The sequence below is a fragment of the Enhydra lutris genome, unplaced genomic scaffold, assembly GCF_002288905.1.
Source record: "Enhydra lutris kenyoni isolate GAN:26980312 unplaced genomic scaffold, ASM228890v2 scaffoldscaffold39, whole genome shotgun sequence".
NCBI lineage: Eukaryota > Metazoa > Chordata > Mammalia > Carnivora > Mustelidae > Enhydra > Enhydra lutris.
Genome location: NW_019154123.1, coordinates 31,344,847 through 31,367,817, shown reverse-complemented (window position 1 = coordinate 31,367,817; position 22,971 = coordinate 31,344,847). Strand labels below are relative to the sequence as shown.

General features: G+C 40.4%; 1 protein-coding gene across 1 annotated transcript in view; it reads right to left on the bottom strand.

The window, feature by feature from the left end:
- LOC111155035 (ATPase 13A5) overlaps positions 1 to 22,971 on the bottom strand; it is a 106,582-nt gene that overhangs the window by 29,398 nt on the left and 54,213 nt on the right. Inside the window, 11 exon segments of the mRNA XM_022515049.1 lie at positions 1,800 to 1,842; positions 4,203 to 4,282; positions 5,385 to 5,510; positions 7,764 to 7,924; positions 8,757 to 8,784; positions 8,786 to 8,882; positions 12,148 to 12,265; positions 14,196 to 14,352; positions 15,035 to 15,121; positions 17,439 to 17,589; positions 19,257 to 19,318. Coding sequence (XP_022370757.1) covers positions 1,800 to 1,842; positions 4,203 to 4,282; positions 5,385 to 5,510; positions 7,764 to 7,924; positions 8,757 to 8,784; positions 8,786 to 8,882; positions 12,148 to 12,265; positions 14,196 to 14,352; positions 15,035 to 15,121; positions 17,439 to 17,589; positions 19,257 to 19,318 — 1,110 coding nt within the window.

Here is a 22,971-nt window from a genome sequence, read left to right as displayed (position 1 = left end):
CTTATGCTGTTCCCCCACCTGGAGTACCCTCCCTCTCCTGATCCAGAAAGTCATCAACTGAAGAGGGACCAGCTAAACAATGACCTCAATGTAGGAGAGTGGTGGGTGTGTTCGTGTGTGTATGTGTGTGTGTGCGTGTGTGTGTGCACGCGTTGGTTGCAGGGATGTAGATGTGATAAGAAAATGGAAGCATTCATTCAAATAGTCCATGAAAAAGATGACAGCATTTGGGTGGACATTTGTGGGGGCTGTCACAGTTCTTACCACGCAGCAGGCTATCTTCATGAACAAAAGGAAAAGCTATCTAATCCTCATCTTTTCCTGGGTAGCCTGATCTAGCCAACCAGCTAACTGCTGGGATGAAGTACGGGACGGAAAGCATCTTCACTGGAGACAGGGACGGGATCATATACATCACAGATCACTCCAGGACATGTGTTTCCTCACTGAAATAAAGGCTAATTCATTCTCATCAAGACGAGAAGCAGCCCAAAGAGTGCACAGAACAGACAATGGCTAGTTAGCAGGCCAGCAAGTTCCTAATCCTACAAGAATTGTATGAGCATAAAATGGGATTTCGTACCTCTGTAGTTCTGTAGCATGCAAAGTACCTTGTTACCACGGCCGGTACATGCTAAATTCCTATTCAATAAATATTAGAATATTTGCTTCTTCCTCTTTTCTCCTTTAGTATTTGGTTTCTTTATTGCATATTTTAGGACTATCTACTTTATGCTTCGGTTAATATTATGCAAGATTCTTACCCTGACTAGATAATGAATTTTAAGGAGACAGAGACTATGTCCTTTTTAACACTTATTTCTTTTGTACTAAATTCTACATAACTATGGCAATGGGTACTCATTCTAGGTTTTGAAAAGCAAACTAACAACTGGCTTCTCATGAAGCGTAAGGTAGAAAAATGTGTAAGAGATCTTTAAGTGTGAGCAGTTTTTCCATAGCACTTTGAAGAAAATATGTAAAAAGAAAGTAAAACAACTACTCAGATCTCAAATATCTAATAGACTTCAGAAACACAAAGCAACACTCTTCAGTTTTGTACTGAAAATTTTGTACTAAAAATATTTCCTTATTTTCAAGGTAGGCTATGGTTTCAACATACCTTCCCAACTCAGAATCCAAAATATGTGCTGCCTTCTATTGTGTGTGGAATGCAATCAGCTGAGAATCATTAATTTAGGCTTTTGCTATAGTTTGTAATAGCCAAATAGTTTGGTCTATGATTTCAGTGATGGTAAGAATTTGGGGTTAAAGCCAACTTTTAAAACCAACCTTGGGGAAGTTTAGCAGGGGAAAAATGCAGTTTATACATAATTCAAAACTTTAAACCATCTGTTTCCAATGTTTTCTTCACTAAGCCTTTACCAAGTTGTGTGACTTGAGCCAAAATAAATAAATAAATAAAAATGAAAATGAAACAAAAGAGAAGAAAAAGAAAGAGAATAAAGAATTCACCTCCTTGAGATTCACTTCTGTATTGGTAACATGAGCGATTTAAACCAGCTCATCGTGAAAAGTCCCTTCTGGGTCTGAACCACAGAAGTCTAAGTAGACTTTCACTGTCCTTCTTATTCTAGGAGTTGTCAGAAAACAGAAATGGCTCGTCGGACTTTATGCCTCTCAGTGTCCAGCTCACACTCAGGTGTGGGGAATGTAAACAGCAGACTGATGAAGTGATTGCTGACAGAAGGGTGAAGAGACAGACCCTGGGGAACTGTGGGGTCCTCGAGAGGGACAGTGGGGAACCACCTGCATTGGTTGAAGTCATTTCTACTTACCCCACAGTCATTAGCCCCATCTCCACACATGGCCACATAGTAACTGCAAGGGAAACCATGAGAAAAATCAATGCCTTAATGCCTCACTTGGATAATTTTCATCACAACCAACTTGCATGCAGTGTGTGTGTGTGTGTGTGTGTGTGTTTTGAACACATGTGGAATCAGGCTGACAGAAAATGACTGGGAGAGAAGTATTCCTAGACAAATAAGGCCATTGTGTTATCTAAATTGTTTCAACCACATGGAAAGTATAGTGATTCTGCCAAAGACATCCACCAAGATGAATATACATTTTGTAAGAAGTCCTGGGTGATTGTATCAACTAGGGCTAAGCCTTAGAGTGTGCAACCATAATCATAGCACTTTCCACACCTAACACACAGATAGAACATAATCCATCTGTGTTTTGGTGGCTGACAGCATGGAAACCTCAGAGTTTAGACACGAGGAGGAGAAACACTTTGGAAATGGTTGAACAGATAAAACCAGAGACATAGACACATAATCTTGGTGCAACCTGGAGTGATATGAGATAACATGTTATACCAGTTGATGTGCAAACACAATGATATAAATAGAAGATAAATATAAAGCTGTTGCCAAACAAAAGGAATTTCTGATGCAGGACATACTCTTGTCTTCTCTTATAGGTTAAATAATATGTTATGGGTATTGATTAATGGCAATCTATTAAAGGTTCAGAGACAATTTGCCAGAAACACACAAAATAACAAAATTAATACAGGCAAAAAATGAAGTTCTCAGAAATTTCCTTATTATTAGTTGGAACATAAGAAATATTCATTTTTATAAGTCGAAATGGTCAAATGGAAACAAACACATGAGGTTCGACCTAATATTTGGATGGGAGACATGAAGATCCCCCATGAACATTTCATGTGCTCACATGAGTGTCATGACCACACACATTTGCTGAAGTGGCTTCCATTCTTCAGGCTTGAAGCCCATGATTAGTCTTTACATCACACAAAGAATCTTACATCTTCTAGTGTTCCCTGAATGCAGACAAGAACTTGGACAACTTTATGTGCATTGCCAGTGATAAAGACAGGAGGAATAAGATGGGGAAATGAAGAAGAGGGCTTATTCTGAGGCAGCATCTATCTTCCTGAATCGATTTTAAAGGAAATATAGCTTTTCAAAAGTAAGCATATAAATTGGTAAAATATCTTAGGCATTTGAGAAAGGTAAAATCACTTTCTTCAGCCACTATCATATAATGACCATGTAAGTAAAATAGTCATTTTAGACACTGGTTACTAACCCAGCTTCAAGGCATTATAGGAGTTGATAGGCAGTTTCTTAAAACTTCCCTAAGAATGTTTGACAACAAAAAATAATAGTGAAAGTCAGTCTCCTGATTTTACCTACTACTTCTTGGCAATTATGTGAAGTTTCACTATTCTCTTTTCCTTTTTACCTTCCTGAAGTCTGTAGCCCAGAAATTTTAACATTCCCAGAAAGTTATAGGTAGGTCTGGTCTCAAGAACTATTTTGTTCTGATGTGACTCGGTCATCTATGTTTTTAAAATACATAAGAAAGGACTTTTTTTTCTTTTTGCCTCTATACCTAAACCCCTGCCAGGGCCAGATACAGTGAAAATATCACTCCACCTCTTTCCTAGAAGACCTGAAATTATTCACCTATCCTCTAATGAACCAACCTTAAATAATTCCAGGTGACGACTCCCACACTTCCCCATTTTTCCTGTTTTAAACTATGCAAGCCCCTATTTTTTCTATTCTCCACATTCAAGCTGAGAATCTTCCTCTACGTTATGCTATAGAGAAATGCTGTCAGGGGTGGTCAGCTTCCAAAATGGCTCTCTGCGATTGCCACCTCTTGGTATTCATAATGTTGTTTAAGTCCCAACTTCAGTGTGGGCTGGACCTACTGACTCGTTTCTTATGAAGAGAATACAGCAAAAGTGATGGGATATCACTTGTAAGATGAGGTTATTAAAAATGGGGATCTCTCTAGCTCACTCTTGTGGAAGCTAGCCACCACACTGTGAACTGCCTTATGAAATGACCTGTGTAGCAAGGAGCTGTGGGTGGCTTCTGTCCAATAGCCAATGGAAAACTAGGACTCTTAGCCCAACCACACACAAGGAACTAAATCCTGCCAACAACATGCAAGGGAGACTGGTGGCAGTCCCCTCCAACTCCAGTGCTGAGGGAGCTGCTGTCCTGGCAGACCTTTGATGGCAGCCTTGTGAGAGGTCCCAAGCCAGAAGATTCCACTCAGTACACCTGGATTTCTGACCCATAGAAATGAAAAATAATAAATAATGTTATTCTAAACTAGTAAACTTGGAGGTAATTTGCTACACAGCCATAGATAATGAATACACTCTCCTTTCATGCAATAATACCTACTTTAATTTCTGAAATTCTTCAACAAGACTAGATTTCTGTCCAGGAGACATTCTTGCAAAAATGGTTCCATTCACCAGAATCTGAAGAGAAAAACAACTATTGAAATAAGATTAGGATGAGGAACACCTTTTAAGTTAAAGAACAGCCCTGAAAATCATTTCTGGCCTCTGTTCGAATATAGCCTTGGGAGGTGTGTCATTAGCGCAAATGTCAGGACAGGGAGAAAGGGGACTCAGTGCTTTACTTTTCAGCTTTCACTTTCATCCCCCATCACGACTTTATGTCTTTCTTCCAGGCCATTTTTCTGAAATGGGATAACCTTGAGTTAATAACCGGAAAGCAGCAGAGCATATGGGATGAAAATGCTTAAGGAAATACAGTTCTTTCTACTAAACACCATCTCCACAACTGCAGTATAGGTAGAGGAAAAACAACAGATGAGGAGTAGAGAACAAAGGTTCTGTTCTCCGCTCTGGTCCAACTAGCCCGGCAAACCTTCCACAAGGGACCTAACCTCTCTGAGTCTCAGCTGCCCCATCTCCTCAAAGAGGAACTACACTAACAGCTTTCTAGAAGCCTCTGGGGTTGAGATTCAATGGTCCTTGACTGGTAAGGCGACAGAATTTTCAAGAAACCGCTAACAGATGGTTTCTGCCCTCAGCTTGTGCTTCACACTTATCTCCTTCACACTGATAGCACAACCCTGCACAGCACTATTTTTAAATAGACACACAGAGGACAAGATAACAAATGATTTTGAAAATAAACCATGAAGCCTTTGTTTCCTGCGGCTGTAATTTAAGAATCCAGACAGGACAGGGAATAGAGCTCAGCCTGACATTGAGTTGGTGGCTTTTTGAGAGAGGCTGACCCACAAAACAGGCAGCACATTTGAAACTATTTGGAGGTTCTCCCTGCTAGGGAGGGAGAGATGGAGGAAGCGTGAGGTTGGGTTGGCCATGGGGGTGAGGAGCTGGACCAGAGCTCAGACTCTGAAGAAGGGGTCATGTGCATATGTGGGACCAGGTAGGTCTGGGGAACTCCTGAAGGGACAGTGCCCCTTTGGGGGTGTATATTCCCCAAATCTGAGACAACCTCACTAATTATCACCTTCACTACTCTCTGCTTTTTTGACTCACTAATTTGAGGCAAAACAAAACACTTCATTTCACCAGTACTTACTTTTGGAAGCAAGCTGTTGAAATGCTGAAATATCACTTGGTATGATTTCCCACTCATTGCAAAATGGTAACAGCTCCCTCTTGCTCCATCAGGCACTGAACTGTTCCCAATGTTAAGGTATGTTTCCTAAATTCAAAAGAGGATGGTTTTCACATGGGTTCTCAGGGAATGTTTCTGCTTTCCTATGTTTTATAGAAGGAAGTATGTTTAAATTATGTAACAGTGGGAGGACCAGCAAATACATAATGTGTAATTGTCCATGGAACGTAGATACAGATGAAGAAGATGCTTACAATGTCCTCCCCAAATTATATGAACATATGAGACATTGACAACATAATGTTTGGGATTCTGTCCCAGGAGATAATACATGTGCTATCGGTCTACTGAGGAAATCCTTCCAAGGTATCACTTAGCGATTCCAAGGAAGAACAGAAAACATTCTTCCCTTCTCTTTCTTCTCCTCTTCATGCAGACTTTAATTTTCTAAGATCTTTTACTATTCATTCATTCATTCACATATCATGCCCCAATATCTTTTCTGTAAAAAAGGCAGACTTCTTCTTTGGAGCCTAATTCCTGATAGCACCTGCCTTCTCCCCACCTCAACAGGTGACACATTCCTTCACAGTGGCCAGCATCTCTTGCATACCCTAGGTGTCATTGCACCAGTTCGACTCCTTTGCTGAAACCCTTCTCTCCTGCCCTCTGTATGTCAATGTGTCCCACCTGGCTCAACCTCGAAAGAGAGCTCCCAGTGAATGCATATACATTCATCATAACCACAGCTGATCATGCTTTTCTTTTTTTTAAGATTTTTATTTGTTCATTTGAGACAGAGAGAGAGAACATGAGCAGGAGAAAAGGGAGAGGGAGAAGCTGACTCTCCACTAAACAGGGAGCCCAATATGGGGCTTGATCCCACAACCCTGGAGATCATGACCTGAGCCGAAGGCAGATGCTTAACGATCTGAGCCACCCAGGTGCCCCTCTGATCATGCTTTTTAATGCAACACTTCTTGAGGTCTTTACATTAGTGTAGGACTCTGAGTTCAAATGGTATAAAAGGTGAGAACATTTTTTTTTCATTAGAGGGATCCATCTGAGGAAAAGCATTGTTTTGGGAAGAAAAATATTTTGATGTACTGAATTAGGAGGCAAAGTGATAGAGCCCTCCCTTTCCAGTCCCCGATGCAAAACAGCCAATAAAGGATATGCTTAAAGAATTCTACATGAGGTAAAGACAGAATTCCTTTTATTTTCACTGAAAAACTGGAGAAGAAAAGTGTGGTGGGGAGCCAGGGAGGAGGAAAAAGCCTGAGACTGTGATGTGACTTCTCCCAGCAACGACTAAAAATTCACTAAAGGTATTACACAGGTGAATGGGTAGTGTGAATGGACTATTTGTTAAAAATGAATGCAGACTGTTCTTTAAAAAAAAAAAAAACTAATGAAGACTTGAGTTTTATCACACAGTGCAATTGAGGCAACATGTATTGACACAGAAGCAAGTGAGTTTGCAAGGAAATAAGCACCAGAAATCTGCAAAACATATAGAGAGCTGCCATCTTTTACAGCCAATGCAAAGGCATTTGAGCCAAGTAAGGACAAAGTCACTCTGTACAGTTGTGCAGTTTGTATACTGAACAAGGCCTACTCTACACTTAACAAGCCAAAGGCTGGTCAGCCTCAAGGAAGGGAGCATTTTTGTAATTTGCCACCTGAAGAACCACCTCCTTGAACTCCCGTGTAGGCAGAGGCATTACACTTAAGGATGGGATGTCAGGCTGCAGCTCATTTTCTTCACAAAAGCATAAGAAACTTGTTATCTAGAGAAGCCCAACACCTGTTAACTTCATGTCACAGGCACAGCACAATCTAAATGCCCATGGTTCTGGGTGCAATCAGACAGACTTAAATTTTATTTCCCACTCTGCAACTTGCCAGTTGTGTGTCTTGGGTAAGCTTACCTTGCTGGGCCTCAGTTTTTTCATTTGCAAAATGAACATTTTGTCAACTGTATAAGCTAACTGTGAAAATCAAATGGGAAATATGGATGTAAATTATTGATTCCCAGTCACGATTGCATATCAGAATCTTGGGGAGCAAAGGGCTGCTGCAAGCTCCCGACACAGAGATTTGGATTTAATCAATAAAGCCTTGGCACTGGAAGCTCAAAAACTCTTCCAGGTGATTTCTTCGCATAGCCAGGGCTGAGACGTGCTAGTGGAAATGCTAAATGCTTTGCAAGTTGCAGAACTCTGGACAGCTGTAAGGGGTTTCGACCGTGGTGACTTCTAATGGTGAGATTAGGTTGCTGGGACCAGGGCTATATGCCATCAGGGCAGGCCACCAAGGGGCCTTCTGACATTTGCTCACATTCTTCCCCAGGCCATTCTCTTGGTTCTCGACCAGTTGCCAAGTCACAGAGGCAGGAACAAAATCTTCTGGTTCATTGGCTTCAACAAGGATCACTTGGCTTCCTCTAGGAATCATTTCAGAATTCTTTGCCACAGTAATAGCTGTTTGAAGGTTGTCACCTAGAAGACAAAGAGAGTGAGCTTGCTTCTGTATTAATCTCTCAGCAGCCAGAATTGAGCTCTGCCTCTTCTGAGTGTCCATACTACATTGCTGGTGCTCTTTGGGGGCATTTCCCTTTCTCTGCCTTATTTTATAACCACTTGTTATAAATTTATAACCACTTGGGCAGCATCTCTTGCCCAAGCTTGTCTGTCCCTAGTGGTCAAAAACTATGTCTGCATCTCCCTCCCATAATAACATCATGTCCAGAACATTGCATATTCCCAAAACATGCAGGACTGAAGAAAGATATGGTTAGGCAATATATGACCGCTCTCAGGAGACTGACAGCCCTGAGTGGTTGAAGGTAACATGGGCCCACTCTGATAGCATGGAACCATCTTGGGGATCCGGATTGCTGTCAAACAGAGAACAGAACGCTGCAAGTTGCACCACGCTTGTTTTAGATCAGCCTATGACCGCCTGGTCCACAGCCCTGCAGGACAGTCCAGTAGAGTCTCTATACCCTTTACACAGAAGTCTCACTAAGGTTCCTGGTGATCACATATCTATTCTTATGTTTAAACATTTACTGTGAGCTGACTAGCATTGTGCCAAGCCTGGGTAGGGAGAGGGGACATGAGACATAGAGTATGAAGTATGGTCCCTGCCACCAAAATATATGGTTATATTAGGGCTACTGCACTTATGCCCGGGTAATGGGAGCCCAAGATAACAAATGACGGCTAAGCATTTTTCCTTCTATCTTAGCCACCTGAACCCACTCAGCTCACATGGTCTTTTCTGATTCCTGGGATACATTGAATGTTTCAGGGCTCCAGAAACACACACCAGTAATCATCACCGTCCTGATGCGGGCTTTCACTCAGTTCCTTCAAGACTGGTTTGGTTTCCTTTTTCAACCGATTCTCCATTATGAGAAGTCCCAGAAATGTCAACTCTGACTCTGCTTTCTCTCTTTGGATTCAGGAGAAAATCAATTTTAAAGCTTATTTATGTAGTTTTGACAATTGAACTTTATTTCTTCCTTTTAAAAATTTTTTTTCTAAGTTTTATCAATGTAACACATGCATATGTTTTAAAAATCGGAAAGAAAGAACCCAAAGCTTGTGATGAAAACCAATAGTCCTTGTCTCCAGACACCCTCTCCCCTTCAGCTTCCCAGAGGAAAGCACTTCTATATCTTTTAGCAACTTCTCCCAGTTTCAACTTCATTTTTAAAAGCGATGTGCTTATCTACAACTCTTTTGTTGTTTTTAAAAATTTTGTTTTTAATGTGCTTATCTAACAACTCTTTTGTTGTTTTCAAAACCTTTTGTTAATCATATATGCATGTCATATTAATCATATATATATATTTATTTATTTCAAAGAACTTTTTTGACCTTGTAATTATTTTAGACATTGATTAAGTATGTACTGCATATGAAATACTATGGTAATAGTTGAATATGGAATCATTCATTTCAACCTCCATCTGTAACCTCCAGAAAATACATGACATCAGCCAAACATTTGAAAAGTTTTCAGAGTTTGAAATTGGAAACTTGGAATCTAACTGGGTTGCATTCATTATGTGGGACAACTCCTCAGGAAAGGAGACCTTTTAAAAAGTAAATGTGGGACCAAGATCTCTTTCTTAATCTTGCATCGTTTCTTTTTCTGTCCAGAGAGGAGTTAAGTTTGAAGAAGGAGAGGGAGATTATGGTCAACCCTGATGTTGGGTCCTGTCCCACTTCCATCTTCCACAGTATATGACAGAGCTGAGTCACAGCCTCTCAGCTTCCACAGGGTGAAGCCACTTCCCTCTCCTGCCATCTCTCTTTCTGGTGTGGTGTAGACTATACTTCTTCCATCTGCTGATTCAGCTGCCTCTCCCCTGCACCCCACCTACTTCACATCTTACAGAAAGGTACAGAAATCTCTCATCTGTACTTATCACTTGTCTAGTTTTCTTTGATATTGTTTCTTTTCTATCATGTTGGTAGAACTGGGAGGGAGAGGAAGTAAACACATGAGAAAAGAAAGATCAGAGTTGGATGTCCTGGTGAAAAATATAACTCAAACTTAGATGGGAACATGGTGAAGAAACTTCTCTCTGGAGTAGAGAGCAAGTTACTACATCTTCATTCAAAAGTCCATTCACCAAATAACTACTCTGTTTTAGACCAAATAGTAGGCACTTTGGGGAATACTCAGATAATTAGATATGAATCATGCCTTAGTGACCTCAGGAGAATATTATAAAAGAAGATCTATCTAATATAGATTGTGCTAAATTCCCATCATTTAACTTCATGAGTCTCTATTACAGATTGGACTAATATTTTCTAATTACTTAGAACTAAAAGAAAGATCCAGAAATCTTCTCACCAGTTTATTCTGTTTTTGATCTCTATTTTATGACTCTTCTGTCTTTCACCAATTCAGGCACTTAGGCCTCTTGTACTCTGCAACATTCTCAGCAAGATCCTGTGTCAGCACTTGTACCGCTCTTCCTATTGCCTGCAGTGCTCTTCCTCCGGATATCCACATGCATTGCTCCCCTACTTTATGCATTTCTCTGTTCAAATGTCACCTCCTCAGAGGACTTGCTGATCACCCCATGTAAAATGGCATTATTATCTATCTCCCCTAATTAGGATATAAGCTTCTGAGGGCAAAGATTTTGTTTTATTCACTTCTGAATTTTCCGTGTCCTGAAGAGCATCACACAGAGTCAAGCTCAATAGAAATTTGCTAAACCAATGAAAGAGGGAATTTTGAAAAAGTACTGCTTCTGTTTTCTAGTTTGCTTTTCTTTTCTTTTTTTCCTTAAAAAAAAGAAACTCTTCTACTTCCCATTTATGATACCATTTTTTAAAGAAGCTTTTGATTTTCCTGATTGGGAAACTTTGCTAAATATAATTTGATTGTGCTAAAACTCAAAACACTTTTCCTTTTCTCTGTTTGAAAATAGTAACTAAATTTTAAGAAACATAATAGGGGGTTGATATTCTCTATGAAAATATGAAAGGTTGGAAATCTAGCACATTGTATCATCACTTTCTTATTTTGTTATATTTATAATAATAGCTATCTCACTAGTTACTTTTAAATGAGAGCATCACAGCTGTATTAGTATGTGGCAGCTGGGTGATGGCTATCCTCCTTGTCTAAATACATCAACTTTTTTTTTCACACATAACCCTAGCTTTTGTTATTAAAATTGTTTTGTCTTGAAAAATTACAAAATCCTGTGTGTAATGGGTCTTCATGCTTGCTTAAGAATGAATATTCTTGAATATTAAATCTGACAGTGCCATTCATTTATTTCAAAATGATCTTTGCAATTCTATTTAGAAGATTAAAATGTCATGGTTGAAAGTCTCCTTGAAGATCATCCAATCCTACACTTTAGAGATGAGGGAAATAGACACAGCATAAAGAAGAGACAACGATTCCATTATAGCAGATGGACATAGGTTGCAAATAGTTACACTGAACCAAGGATATCCACATCTTATGCAAAGGTGTTAATTGAATATAAATGAGGGTCTTTCTATCAGCAACACAAAATCAAAGATAATAATGCATAGATAATTTGTTATTCAATTTTCCACAGTATTTCACTATTCCTTTGTCTTAGACAATTCAAAAATAACCTTTAAAAACTGAGAAACATTAAAAGAAAAAAAAGAATCTGCAGATTATCCTCTAATAAGGATGATTTATAACCTTAATGTAATGAAGAATACTGAATTCTATTTCATATAACTCAACTTACACTCACTATCTCTCCAGAACTGAGGGAGATGTACTATTGAGCCCTGGAAGAAGCCAGGTCTGAAGGATGCTGGAGGTCCATCACAGTGCCCATTGTCTCCTTCTTTCAAGGAGATGGGACCCCAGTGAGTCAGCCACATAATGTTCCCAGGCTGAAGGAGGGTCGGTTATTTTTGATGGGATGTTGGAATGTAGGGCAGAGATAGCTCACTGACGTCTGGGAGTCAGGAGATCTGGACTGCCATCCTTGTTCTACCTCCAACCGGCATTGTGACCTCAGCAAGTCTTCCCCAGTGTGGCTTAGAGTCACCTATCTCCAAATTAGGAGATTGGAGGAGATGAGTCTCCATCTCCAGGAGGCTTCCCTGTGATTTGAGCTGCCCTGTTGTCCGTCTCCAGCATTCACTTACTTGATGCACACAGAGCCTGCTCTAGTGCTGATTTCTGAGTTCCTTACCGGGCTAAATTCTGTAATTCTGAAAGCTTCTCCATCTTCAAGTCTTTATGGGCAAGGGCAATAACACGGAAGCCTTGTACTGTATAATTCCTCAGTTTCTGTGGGAAATCCTTGGGTACTGTCAGGTGAGAGGAAAGAGGTAAGTGTAAGGTCACATTGAAGGCTACCCAGCTCCTAAACAAGACTCTGGGATCCAGTCACTGTGCCTTGTTTTAAAACTCCAGAAAACACTTTAATAGAAAAACTAAAGCTCCAACTAAAATCCACAAACAACTTCATCAATGTGATCTTATTATTCTGACAGAAATGAATGCCAAAGCTACACTGGTCATCAACTGGGTGTCAAATCCCCTGGCTAGGTTTATAAGGACAGGCCTCAGGACTGGGTCTACCTGGGTAAAACAAGGGAAACAGCCAATCCTCTAGACTAGAAGTCAGCAAACTACTGGCCAAACCAGGCCCATTACTTGTTTTTTAAAATAAAGTTTTATTGAAATGCAGCCATGCCCATTTGTTTACCATCTATGACTTTGGAGTCACAATGGCAGAGTTGAGTGGTTGAGACAATACCATGTGGCCTGCAAAACCTAAAATATTTTCTACCTGGCTCTTTGCAGAAAAGCTTGCCAATCCCTGCTTTAGATGACAGATGATACAATGCTAACATTTGTGTATTTTGGCATAGTAGTCATAACTACTGTTAAAATACTTACAAAATCTTTATGGTTTGTAGAATGCCTATAAGGGTATTAGAAAGAAGCACAGCATAATGGAAGTACATTGTGGCTTAGGTAACAAAACACCTAATTTTTAGTCTCCACACTACCACTAACTAGATCTCTGACCTTGGGCTTGTTAGGTCTCTCTTCTATACTTTAATTTCCCCATCCATAGAATGAGGGGATACGGAACTCTATGTCCCCATTCAGCTCAGACTTTCTGTAGTTCTAAAATGTTCCAGGAGGCGGGGATTGAAGAAGATCCTGGCCCTCTCTCTTTCTTAAATACAGGGGAAGAAATCACTGTAGACTTATTAGCCTATGTCAAAGATCTGAGATAAGAACAATAAGAAAAATTGAAAGTTCTACCAGAAGGATGAGAGGTGAGAAGTGACAGGCCCAAACCCTCACAATAGAACAGGGGCAATAGTCATTGGTTAGAATTTCAAGAAGATACTCACTTGTATCTGTGAGGAAAAAAAAATTAAAAAGCAAAATACAGGACATCAGTCTGTGAAGGATAGAGTGATAGAGGTAATGGGAGCTCTGAGAAAGATCAAAGTCAGAAAAAAGGGGCCGCTTCCAAGGTAAAAATGGCTCTAAATAGGAGGCAGAATTTAAAGCAATCATTTGCCAAATCTGGAATTGTGTGCACAAGTTGATGGTTATCAGCAATCATAAGGAGAATATAGATGAAAATCAGGAGAAAAAGACCAATTTTATCCAAATGAACTCATTTGAATGCAACAATATTCTTACAAATCTGGGCTGCCGTTTAGAGGGCGCATATATTTATAAGACTAAGAAACAATACAAATCAACTCAAAATCTGTCCCAGAAAGATGAAATTGCTATGAAAATGATCAATTACACTGCTCTAATACCATCTAATTTACTCCAATCACTTTTTTTGGTAAGAGATTTATCTTGTCTATATTCTCCTTCCATTGATCTGCACAAGCGCTTACATAGTGTCAGCCCCCAGAGGGGGGCGGGCGGAGCACCCCAGCCGCAGGATGAGTGCAGGGTCCAGACCTGTCCCATTGGTTCCCAGTGCATGCTCCTCATTCTTGCCCTTCTGGAGACCCTTATATAGCTTCCTGTTTTGGCTCCTGGTGGCTGCTTCATATGTCCTTCCCTGACACCCCATTGTGGTTGGACTTTTCTGGATGGACCGAAGTCAGATATTTACTCTCTGCCTTTCTGCCTTGAAATTCTCACCTCTGCCTTATCAGATGTATTCATTGATTTAGACTTGTGTGTTTTATGTATTCGGATTTCTAAAACATTTTACCTCCTAAAAGAGAACAGGGTCAGTTAAATGAGTACCTGTGTCAGGCTTGCAGAATTTGGCCAGCATCTCCGGGGCACCCTTCATGTAGACATGGAAGTGATCCTCCCCGACCACCTGAGTGACCACAGACATCCTCTGCAGACTTGAGGAGAATGGAAACTGGCGCAAGATGGCTATGGCTTCCACAGGACTCTGTGAGAGCACCAAGAAAGGGGAGCTTAAGATGCCTATAAGTGAAATTTAGCAGGTGCACACCAACAGGGTTTGCTCTGCAGTGAACCTAGGGACATAACGAAGTGGTGTATTTGTCACAACATTGATACTTTTCTGCCTGTCTCTAAGGTGATTCCCTCATCAAATTGTCTGGACTGCAGGGCCCTTCCCCATGGCTGCCTGGGGAAATCCTAATTATCTTCCAGGCAAAGTTAACAGGTCACTTCATCTGTGATGCTTCTCTCTCTCTCAGAAACAGTATTCACTCCCACCTCTGGACCCATGTAGCCCTTTCTTCGGCCTTTATTATAGCACTTGACACATTGTCTTGCACTTATTTGCACCTATATGGATTTTTCTACCCACCCATGTATTCCTCCAACACAGAGGCCAACACGTCTAGCTCTGAATTCACTCTGTCCTTTAGCACATAGCATAGTGCTCTAGCACACATAGGCACTCCATGAATGTTTGTTGAATAAATTAAAGGACAGATTCATTAATAAATTAAAGGACATATTCAGGACTGAAGGAATGAGCAAACCTATGCATACTGTTAGGAGAAGGCAAAATAATAGGAATATAAAAATACATGAAAGTCAGGAGAAATTTACCAATTTCAAGGAGAAAAAACCATTTGATTTAAAAAAGCAAATCATACCCAACTGGCTTTTGGTCCTGGTTTTATTACGATGTTTGAATCTGACATCCCAAATTTACCATAGTCTGCATTGCAATCTTCCATTATCTGTTTTAAAATGAGAACATTCATAAGATTCCTTAGAGAAAAATAAGAAGAAAGAAATACCTCTCATTTGTATAGCACTTTAATCTTTTCAAAGCTTCTTTCACATATTTTCTCTTCTACGCCAATTATCTGAATACCATCATTGTCAAATTTCTGTTGCATTGATTTAGATTAAGGACCTTATTGTAGAATGTCAAAAAGCCAGAAATATTGTGACTATCATTTAAGTAGTAACTGATGGAAGAAATGTTAGGTATAGGCCAATGGCTCTTCCTAATTAGTATGTCTAGTAACTGGACGAGAGTTTATGTAGAGATCTATTCGCTAATAGAGCTGAGCACATTAGCCCTCAGATAAACATGATCTTGAGATAAACATGGGGTTATTTCTTATTCTATATTTATGTTACTAAACAAATTGGTTAGCTAGAGAATTAGCAAGTTAGTTGTTAGCAAATTAGAATGCATATTTGAAAATGGTTTGTATACCTTGGATGTTACAACAGTGTAAGTTATATCATCTGAGAAACCGATATTAACCAAAAATATGGAAAAGGCCATCCATTGTACAAATTTGTTGTACAAACCAGAAAATAGGAGACTACATCTGGCCATTGCTCTTTCACTTACCTGTTTAACCTTGGGAACATTACTCCATTTCTCCAGATCTCAAATTTCTCCTGAAAAATATTCTGATATCCTTTTTAGAGCTAAAATTCTTAGAGTCTACAAGGATGTTTCCCCTCCCCCTTATGTTTCATGAAAGTTTCCTAACCACCAAAGGATATTTAACTGGAGGCTGCTTCTCACCCAGCTTTAAACTCAGTGAATCACCTTGCACTTTCATGCTTTGTTTGGGGTGGATACCATTGTTCTTAAAGACAATTCTTATTATAGAGCTAATATTAAAGATTTATGTTCCCATGCAAGACCCCAACTTGTAAGTTATTTGTACAAATAGATCAAACCCCCTCGATGGAGAAGAGGCACTGTTAGAACCAGGATCAAAGTCACATACAGTAAATATTGACCCTAAGCAGCTCATCATTGTGTCAGCTCAAATGATGCTGCTACAGACATTGTTTATAAGGATTACACCAATAACTCCCCTGTAAGATCCAGGAAAGTGATCACTGCTTTGTCTTTATGTCAAAAATTTCTCCACAGCACATGCTCAAATTTTAACTTACTGATATCAGAAATTTCCCTGCTAACCAGGTTTCTTCTTCCATTACTTTGGCTTCTAGAAAGCTGCTCTTTTCCACTCTACATCTTTAAATTATCTTTTGTGAGGTGTATTTCATGTCCCTGCAATCATTTGTTTTCACCCCTTCACCATTCTGTTTAAATGCTGTCCTGTAGTTGATGTATCACTGTCAGTAGCTTTAAAATTTATTTTTTGAGGGCAGAATAATATAATTAATTAAATAGTGAATGAATGAATGTGTGCCTTCCACTTGTTGGGCACTTTACAATGCAAGCAGCCCCTGTAGGCTCATAAGTTCAATGCTTACGACAAGTCTGTGAATGAGGCATCATTATCACAAGAGCACGCATGAAGGTAACAGACGCGGAGTCTTGGTTCCGGTTTTGGGGTCACAGAGCTAGAAAGTGGTGGAGTTGAGAGGTCTGCCCACCATGTCATGATGGCCACCAGGACGGTTTTATACCCTTCAACTCTCATTCACACTCACCTCAGAAAACTGAGCCAATTGGAGTGGGGGACCTTCAGTTTGGTGTCTAGACCTATGAGGTCTAACACAGTAGCTACCAGCCACTTGTGGCTATTTGTATTTAAATCAATTAAAGTGAATAAAATTGAAAATTCAGTTTCTCAGTTGCATAGCCACATTTCAAGTAGTCGATAGTTACATGGGGCTAGTGGCTACCATGCTAAATAGTACTGCTTTAGACTACTGTTTCTCTGAGGGTGTTAAAGAGCGTCATTGTACCATATTTTGGCCCGTCAAGATTTTGTGGTCAAGTAGGCTTGATAAACGCTGCATATCATAGTCACTCTTGAATATTCATAGTGTACCACAATATATTAAAGAAATCCCATAGTTAAGAAATCCACTTTACATTCTTAAAATAGCAGTTCCCCCAAATTATTTGATCATGGAACACTTTCATGTTGCACTCATTAATAGAGTTCTTTTGCGTATAGATCCAGAAATTTGGGAACAGTCAGACCTTCAATCACATATTGTTATAAGTCTTCTCTGGGTTTCAACCGAAGTTAGAAAAGCTTTACCACTCCCAGTAAGAATCTCTTCAAGTTTTTCTCATTTAGTCGCACCAAGAAACTATCACCTTACCCAGGCAGTGCCCTCAAACATTTTGAGGTCCAGTGGGTCTCCCTGGATGGTCCCGTTGAGAAGGATCAGAGAGTGGCAGCTAGCCATGGCAGCACACAGCGGGCTCCATGGCAAAGTCTTGCCTGAGGCAAAGCTATGGACTTCTTGAAAACTGATAGAGAAGATGATTAATAAGTGAAGGTCCTCAACAAAATCATTTTACACATTCTGCCCCTTAAATCTTACCAACATAGAATTTAAATAATATGTAAACCTTATGCTCAAATTCTTCCATAGCTCCCATGCCCTATGTAATAAAGTGTGAGCACTTGGACATAATCACTGAGACTTCTGTCAGATTACTTGCAGCCAGCACCTATGGTGGGAGTGGCAGGGGAAGGCTCAGACTGACACCTGCAAGCTCTTCAGGGTAGTTTCTAGAAAGCCACACCCCCAGGCAAGAGGTCTCTGGGTCAGTGAAGTAGCAGGGATTGGAAGGAAGACTGCCTACTGGTTTCTTTTTCCTTCAAGTAAAAGCACACCTGGACTGTGAAATGTTTCTCATGACTCAGCCCTTCACCCTTTGTCCTATTTCTGAAACTCTGGGCATGGATACCCAGCATCTGAAGTCCACTCTCCTCTATGCAAATAGATTGGCTGGGTTTACCTTTCCCTCCTCCCATCTTACAGCCAAACAGTAACTGTATCCAGTTTTCTCTACCCCCCAAAAGCTTACTTGGGGAAAGCAAAGAAGAGGAGGGGATGAAAGCTGCAAACATCCCATTCCCCTTTCACTGGTCTGGCCAATAGAAGGCAAAGTGGTACCTGTCTGAACAAAAGCCTGGACCAGACACCTGAGCAGCCAGGAGCTGAAGCACACGAGTAGGGTTGAACCCAAGTATCTTCACATGTCTCACTGCCTGTCTGCTGTTATCTTGTGCCAGAGCTACACTCTCCCCATCACTGTCTTGGGGAGCTCCTGTGTGACTCCTTCAATGACAGAGACTGAGCCATGTTTGGAGCCAAAGTAGAGTATCCAGAGCTTAAGAGCTGAGGGATTCGCACTTGGATTGAGAAGGCAGATCTCATCCCCACTGGGAAGGGAGTTAGGGCCTTCCCCTCTCTAGCTCCATCCTGGGGTAGCATCTCTGTGATTGCTGTCCCCACTCCCATGGCCAGATTTAAGCCCGTGTCTATAAAAATTTTAGCCATACCTGTTTCAAGATTCTATTTCAAGTGGTATCTTTGTCAGGTGGGTTTCCTCATTCTATTCATTTTCAAAATTAATTTCTACCATTTATTATATTATTCTAAAATCTGGACTGTGTAGTATATCAAGTAATCATTATTGTTTCTTCTTTTCTATACTGATATGTGTGTCTTAATAGTAGCACTTCCCACAGCCTGTATTGTGCATAGAAGGCAGGTGAACGTTTTTCCCATGAAATGTGAGCTCTATGAGGGAGGAGACAGAGCTCTTCCTCTCTGGACTCCTCCCCACTCCCACCCCCACCAGCCCACTAACCACTAGCAAGTCTTTGCAGTTTTTAATTAAGCACAGTTCTGATTTCACTCTTTGCTCTTCCATTTTATTCATGCAATTCCTTACTCATCCAGCTCATTCTATTTTTCATGTGGAGTTTGAAGACCTACTTTCCTTGTCTGATTCTGTACTTAGAACTCATTTAATTTAACAAATTAGAATAATTGGGAAGTAGTTCTAGTAAATTATTATATATATTTTATGTGACATTCATCCCTCACCGCTGGAAGGATGGCTCTGAGTAGCACCAAGATAGCCACACAAATCCCACAGTCCACCTTCGCTAAAGTACCTACCAGTTGTCAACAGTTGGGACAGTCCCCCAGAGGTCCAGCCCATCTTCCGTAAGAGTGCCAGTCTGGAAGAAATTAGAATTGGTGTTAACATAAGATTCAGAGCTTTTACTTACATCATGACTTAAACAAAACCCAAGCTCCCAAGAAATCAAAGTAGATCTAGTTGTCCAAAGCCCTTCTTTGTAAACATCAAATTTTAAATCAGAGAAGGGTACCTGAAGGAAAGATTCAGCAAGTGACAAATGATTCCCCCAAAGCCTATGTTGATCATTAAATGACTCTAGATACTAGCCATTACAATAAAATGTGAGTGTTTTGTTTGTGTGCTTATTGTACTTGCTATTGTTCAATGGTAGGTGTTCAGGGAATAGAAATCCAATAAAAACCAGTGCGAGTCTGACTTTTCAGTTGGTACCTGCTGTCTTTCTAAAGCAGAGCTCAGAATTTTTTCTTTCTTTTCAAGACGATTTAGTTCATAGTGTGCCATCTGGTTCATAACAATTTTATAAAATATGGGTGACATGGTGACTGTCCAGATTGATAATGAAATGTTGATAAAGGACTTTGAGAATTTGGAGATAATGAAGTGCTAATAATAAATATTCATTAATGCCCATGAAAGAGTTTTATTGTTAGATCAAGAGGAAAATGGTTGGGAGAATTTGATTTGCTGTGTTATGAGAATATTTGTCACATAATGTAACAGAGAAAGCTACATGAAACTAAGTACTATCACAGCACTTGGAATTTGCTCATTGCTTCAGAGTCAACTACTAATTACAGACGCTGGTGTCTTTATGCAAGAAGCCAACACCCAGAGTAAGCATGAGGCCACACTGCTTCAGCACTGTCGAGGCTAAACAGAACACTACCAAAGGGCTGGAGTGTGTCTTTCAATACTGACACACAGGTCTCTGTCAGCATTCTTTTAAAATCATTTCTGTACAGGACACTGAATTTTCTAGTCGTCTTCAATGACATTTCTGTCATTAAAAAAAAAAACATAAAATAGGCATAATGCTTTACAGTGAAGTGCTTATGATGCTTCCAATTCTTACAACTGAGTAAACAAGGAAAGGACATTCTCAGGTCAGAGATGAAATGAGCACCCTCAAGGTCCAGAGGCCTGCAGGTTGAAAAGAAAGAGCCAGAATCCAGCCTGACTAGATAAAGTTAAATAAATTTTGCAAAATATGCAGAAAGACAAAACCCATACTGGACTTTCAAGTAAAGAATGAAGGAATTTTGGTTTCATTAATTCATTTGGACTTCCCAGAAAGCTAACATGCTTTGTGTTAGTTATTCCTTGAAGAACAACAGCAAAAATCTATTTGCTTCATTTCCCTCCTGCAATTTGTAAGGGTCCCAACCTGTGTGTTTAGATTTCAAATCCTCTTAATTTTTTCCATAAAAAAGTTAGTAGCTTAATTCAAACTGAGGTGTTTTCCTGATGATCAGATTATATTTTTAAACATCAATATTTTGAACATGAAAACAGAATTGATACCAAAACAAAACAGAAATGGGACTGTGTTATTTCTCTGTGTGAAAATGATCTTTATACAATAAAACTAGACATGAACAGAAAGAAAAGTAAATTATAGTTGCAGTTGTAAAGGGAGTAAGACAGAAAGCAAACTTCTTAGCATGAATACTAGCCCAGGCATAGGATGAACTGGATAGAAAAGAGAGAACTTGTTTTGTAACAAAGCAACATAAACTAGAAATATATGAGAACACATGTACGCAGAAGCCCAGTGGTGAATGTCTTCAAAATGGAAATAACAGTAGATGGGGCTTCAGTTAATTGTGGGGTGCTTTATTCCAACAGCATATTGGTAGAGTTTTACAATGTGAAATCTAGAAAGACACTTAGAGATTATTAGAGTTCAAAGTTTTTCTCTTAAAAGATCACACAGAAACTCAGTGTCAGATCCAGGATCTGACTTCCCATTTTGATGATTCCCAATCCAGAGTTCTTTGCACTATAACATGCTGTCATGCCACTGGGGTTTGGCCAAGCCTGCGAGAAGCGGTCCTTCAGTTGTTCTGGCAAAAGAGCACGTGAGGATGCGGAGGAAAAAAACTTCATAAGAGATGTAAAATGAGCATCCTCTGGAAGAATTACTTTTAGAAACAGATGACTATGAAATGAATGTGTTTTATAATCTCCCTCTTATTTTACAGGCACTAGTGAGGCTCCTGGATAAGTACTGGGAATCCCTGCCAGAAAACTTACCAGGGGCTGTTCTCTGGTCCTAAAACTAAAAGGAGGTTACTGTTAAGTTAACCCTAGTGGTTCCTGATGAGTGGGGTTAAGGGCTTTCTTGCCAAAGGAAACTCAACAAGAATAGAACAAAAATAAACTTAGAGCTGTTCTACTTCCAGCTAGGGGCCAAGACTCATCAACTCTACTCATGGTTTTTCGCCAGCTGCATTCAAATGGACAGGAGTTAGACTCCTCCACCTCTACTCTCCATTTTTGTTCTCCTTGTCTAGGACAATGTTCCCAGATAGCTTTTTGTCTCAGTCCTATCTCCCCTCTGTCCCTTCTCACCAATTACCCTGGATGAAATAAATAAAATACACCTATAACAATGTCACCCAGGGGCACCTGTGCAGCTCAGCCTGTTAAGCATCTGCCTTCAGCTAAGGTCATGATCCCAGGGTACTGGGATCGAGCCCCACATTGGGCTCCTGGCTCAGTGGGGAGCCTGCTTCTCCCTCTCTCTCTGCCTCTCTGTGCTCTCTCTGTCTCTCAAATTAATAAATAAAAATTTAAAACAAAAACAAAAACAAAAAACAATGTCACCCATCTTCTTAAAATAAATGGTAAGACCCCCATTCTCCTTCACAACAAAACTCCAGTCCTTAGCTTGGCACATCAGGCCCTGAGCAATTGGACTCATTCCTCTCTCCACCTGCATCCCCTACCACAGAGCCCCCAATCTAGCCACACCCCACTGTCCTCTGTCCCCCATGTGCCAATGGCCCTGATATCACTGTGCTTCTGAACTGCTTGCTTCTGAGGCCAGGGCCCATTCTGTATAACACCCAAAGCCACAGCTCAAAAGTAACCCTCACCCATGGCAGGTAACTTCACCTCAAGGCCTTTTTCATACCTCTTTCAGCATGCATTTCACTGTGTTATCATTGTCTACACTTCTGCTTTACCTGCTTCCTCAGCTAAGTCAAGAACTTCCGCAGAACAAGGGACATCTCATTAACGGGGCTCTTGGCCAATGTAGATTAGATTAAAAGTGGCAAAGCCTTTATCAATTACTCAAATGGGAATGAAGTGGAGAAGAACCAGGCCAGGTCCACTGTGTTATAGCAGTTAAATTGACCTGTCCAAGCAGAGGCAGGATCTGAACAGCAGGCAACCGTGGCTGAGGTCCCTCCATATCCCCTACAGGAGAGGCACCGGAAGGGGTCTTAGAACCTGTCCCAGAGTAGCAATCTTCCCCATTTAGACATACTTCTCCCCTGCCACTTCTAGAACCCTAAGCACAGGGACATATTCGCTACTGTGGAATTTTGCTAACCTGAGGATCAAAGGAGAAAGGAGGGACTGAGTGCATAAACATAGCCATGGTCTCCTCCCTCCCTTTCCTTAAAAGAAGCAGAGGAGGGGAGGAGTCAAGATGGCGGAGAAGTAGCAGGCTGAGACTACTTCAGGTAGCGGGAGATCAGCTAGATAGCTTATCTAAAGATT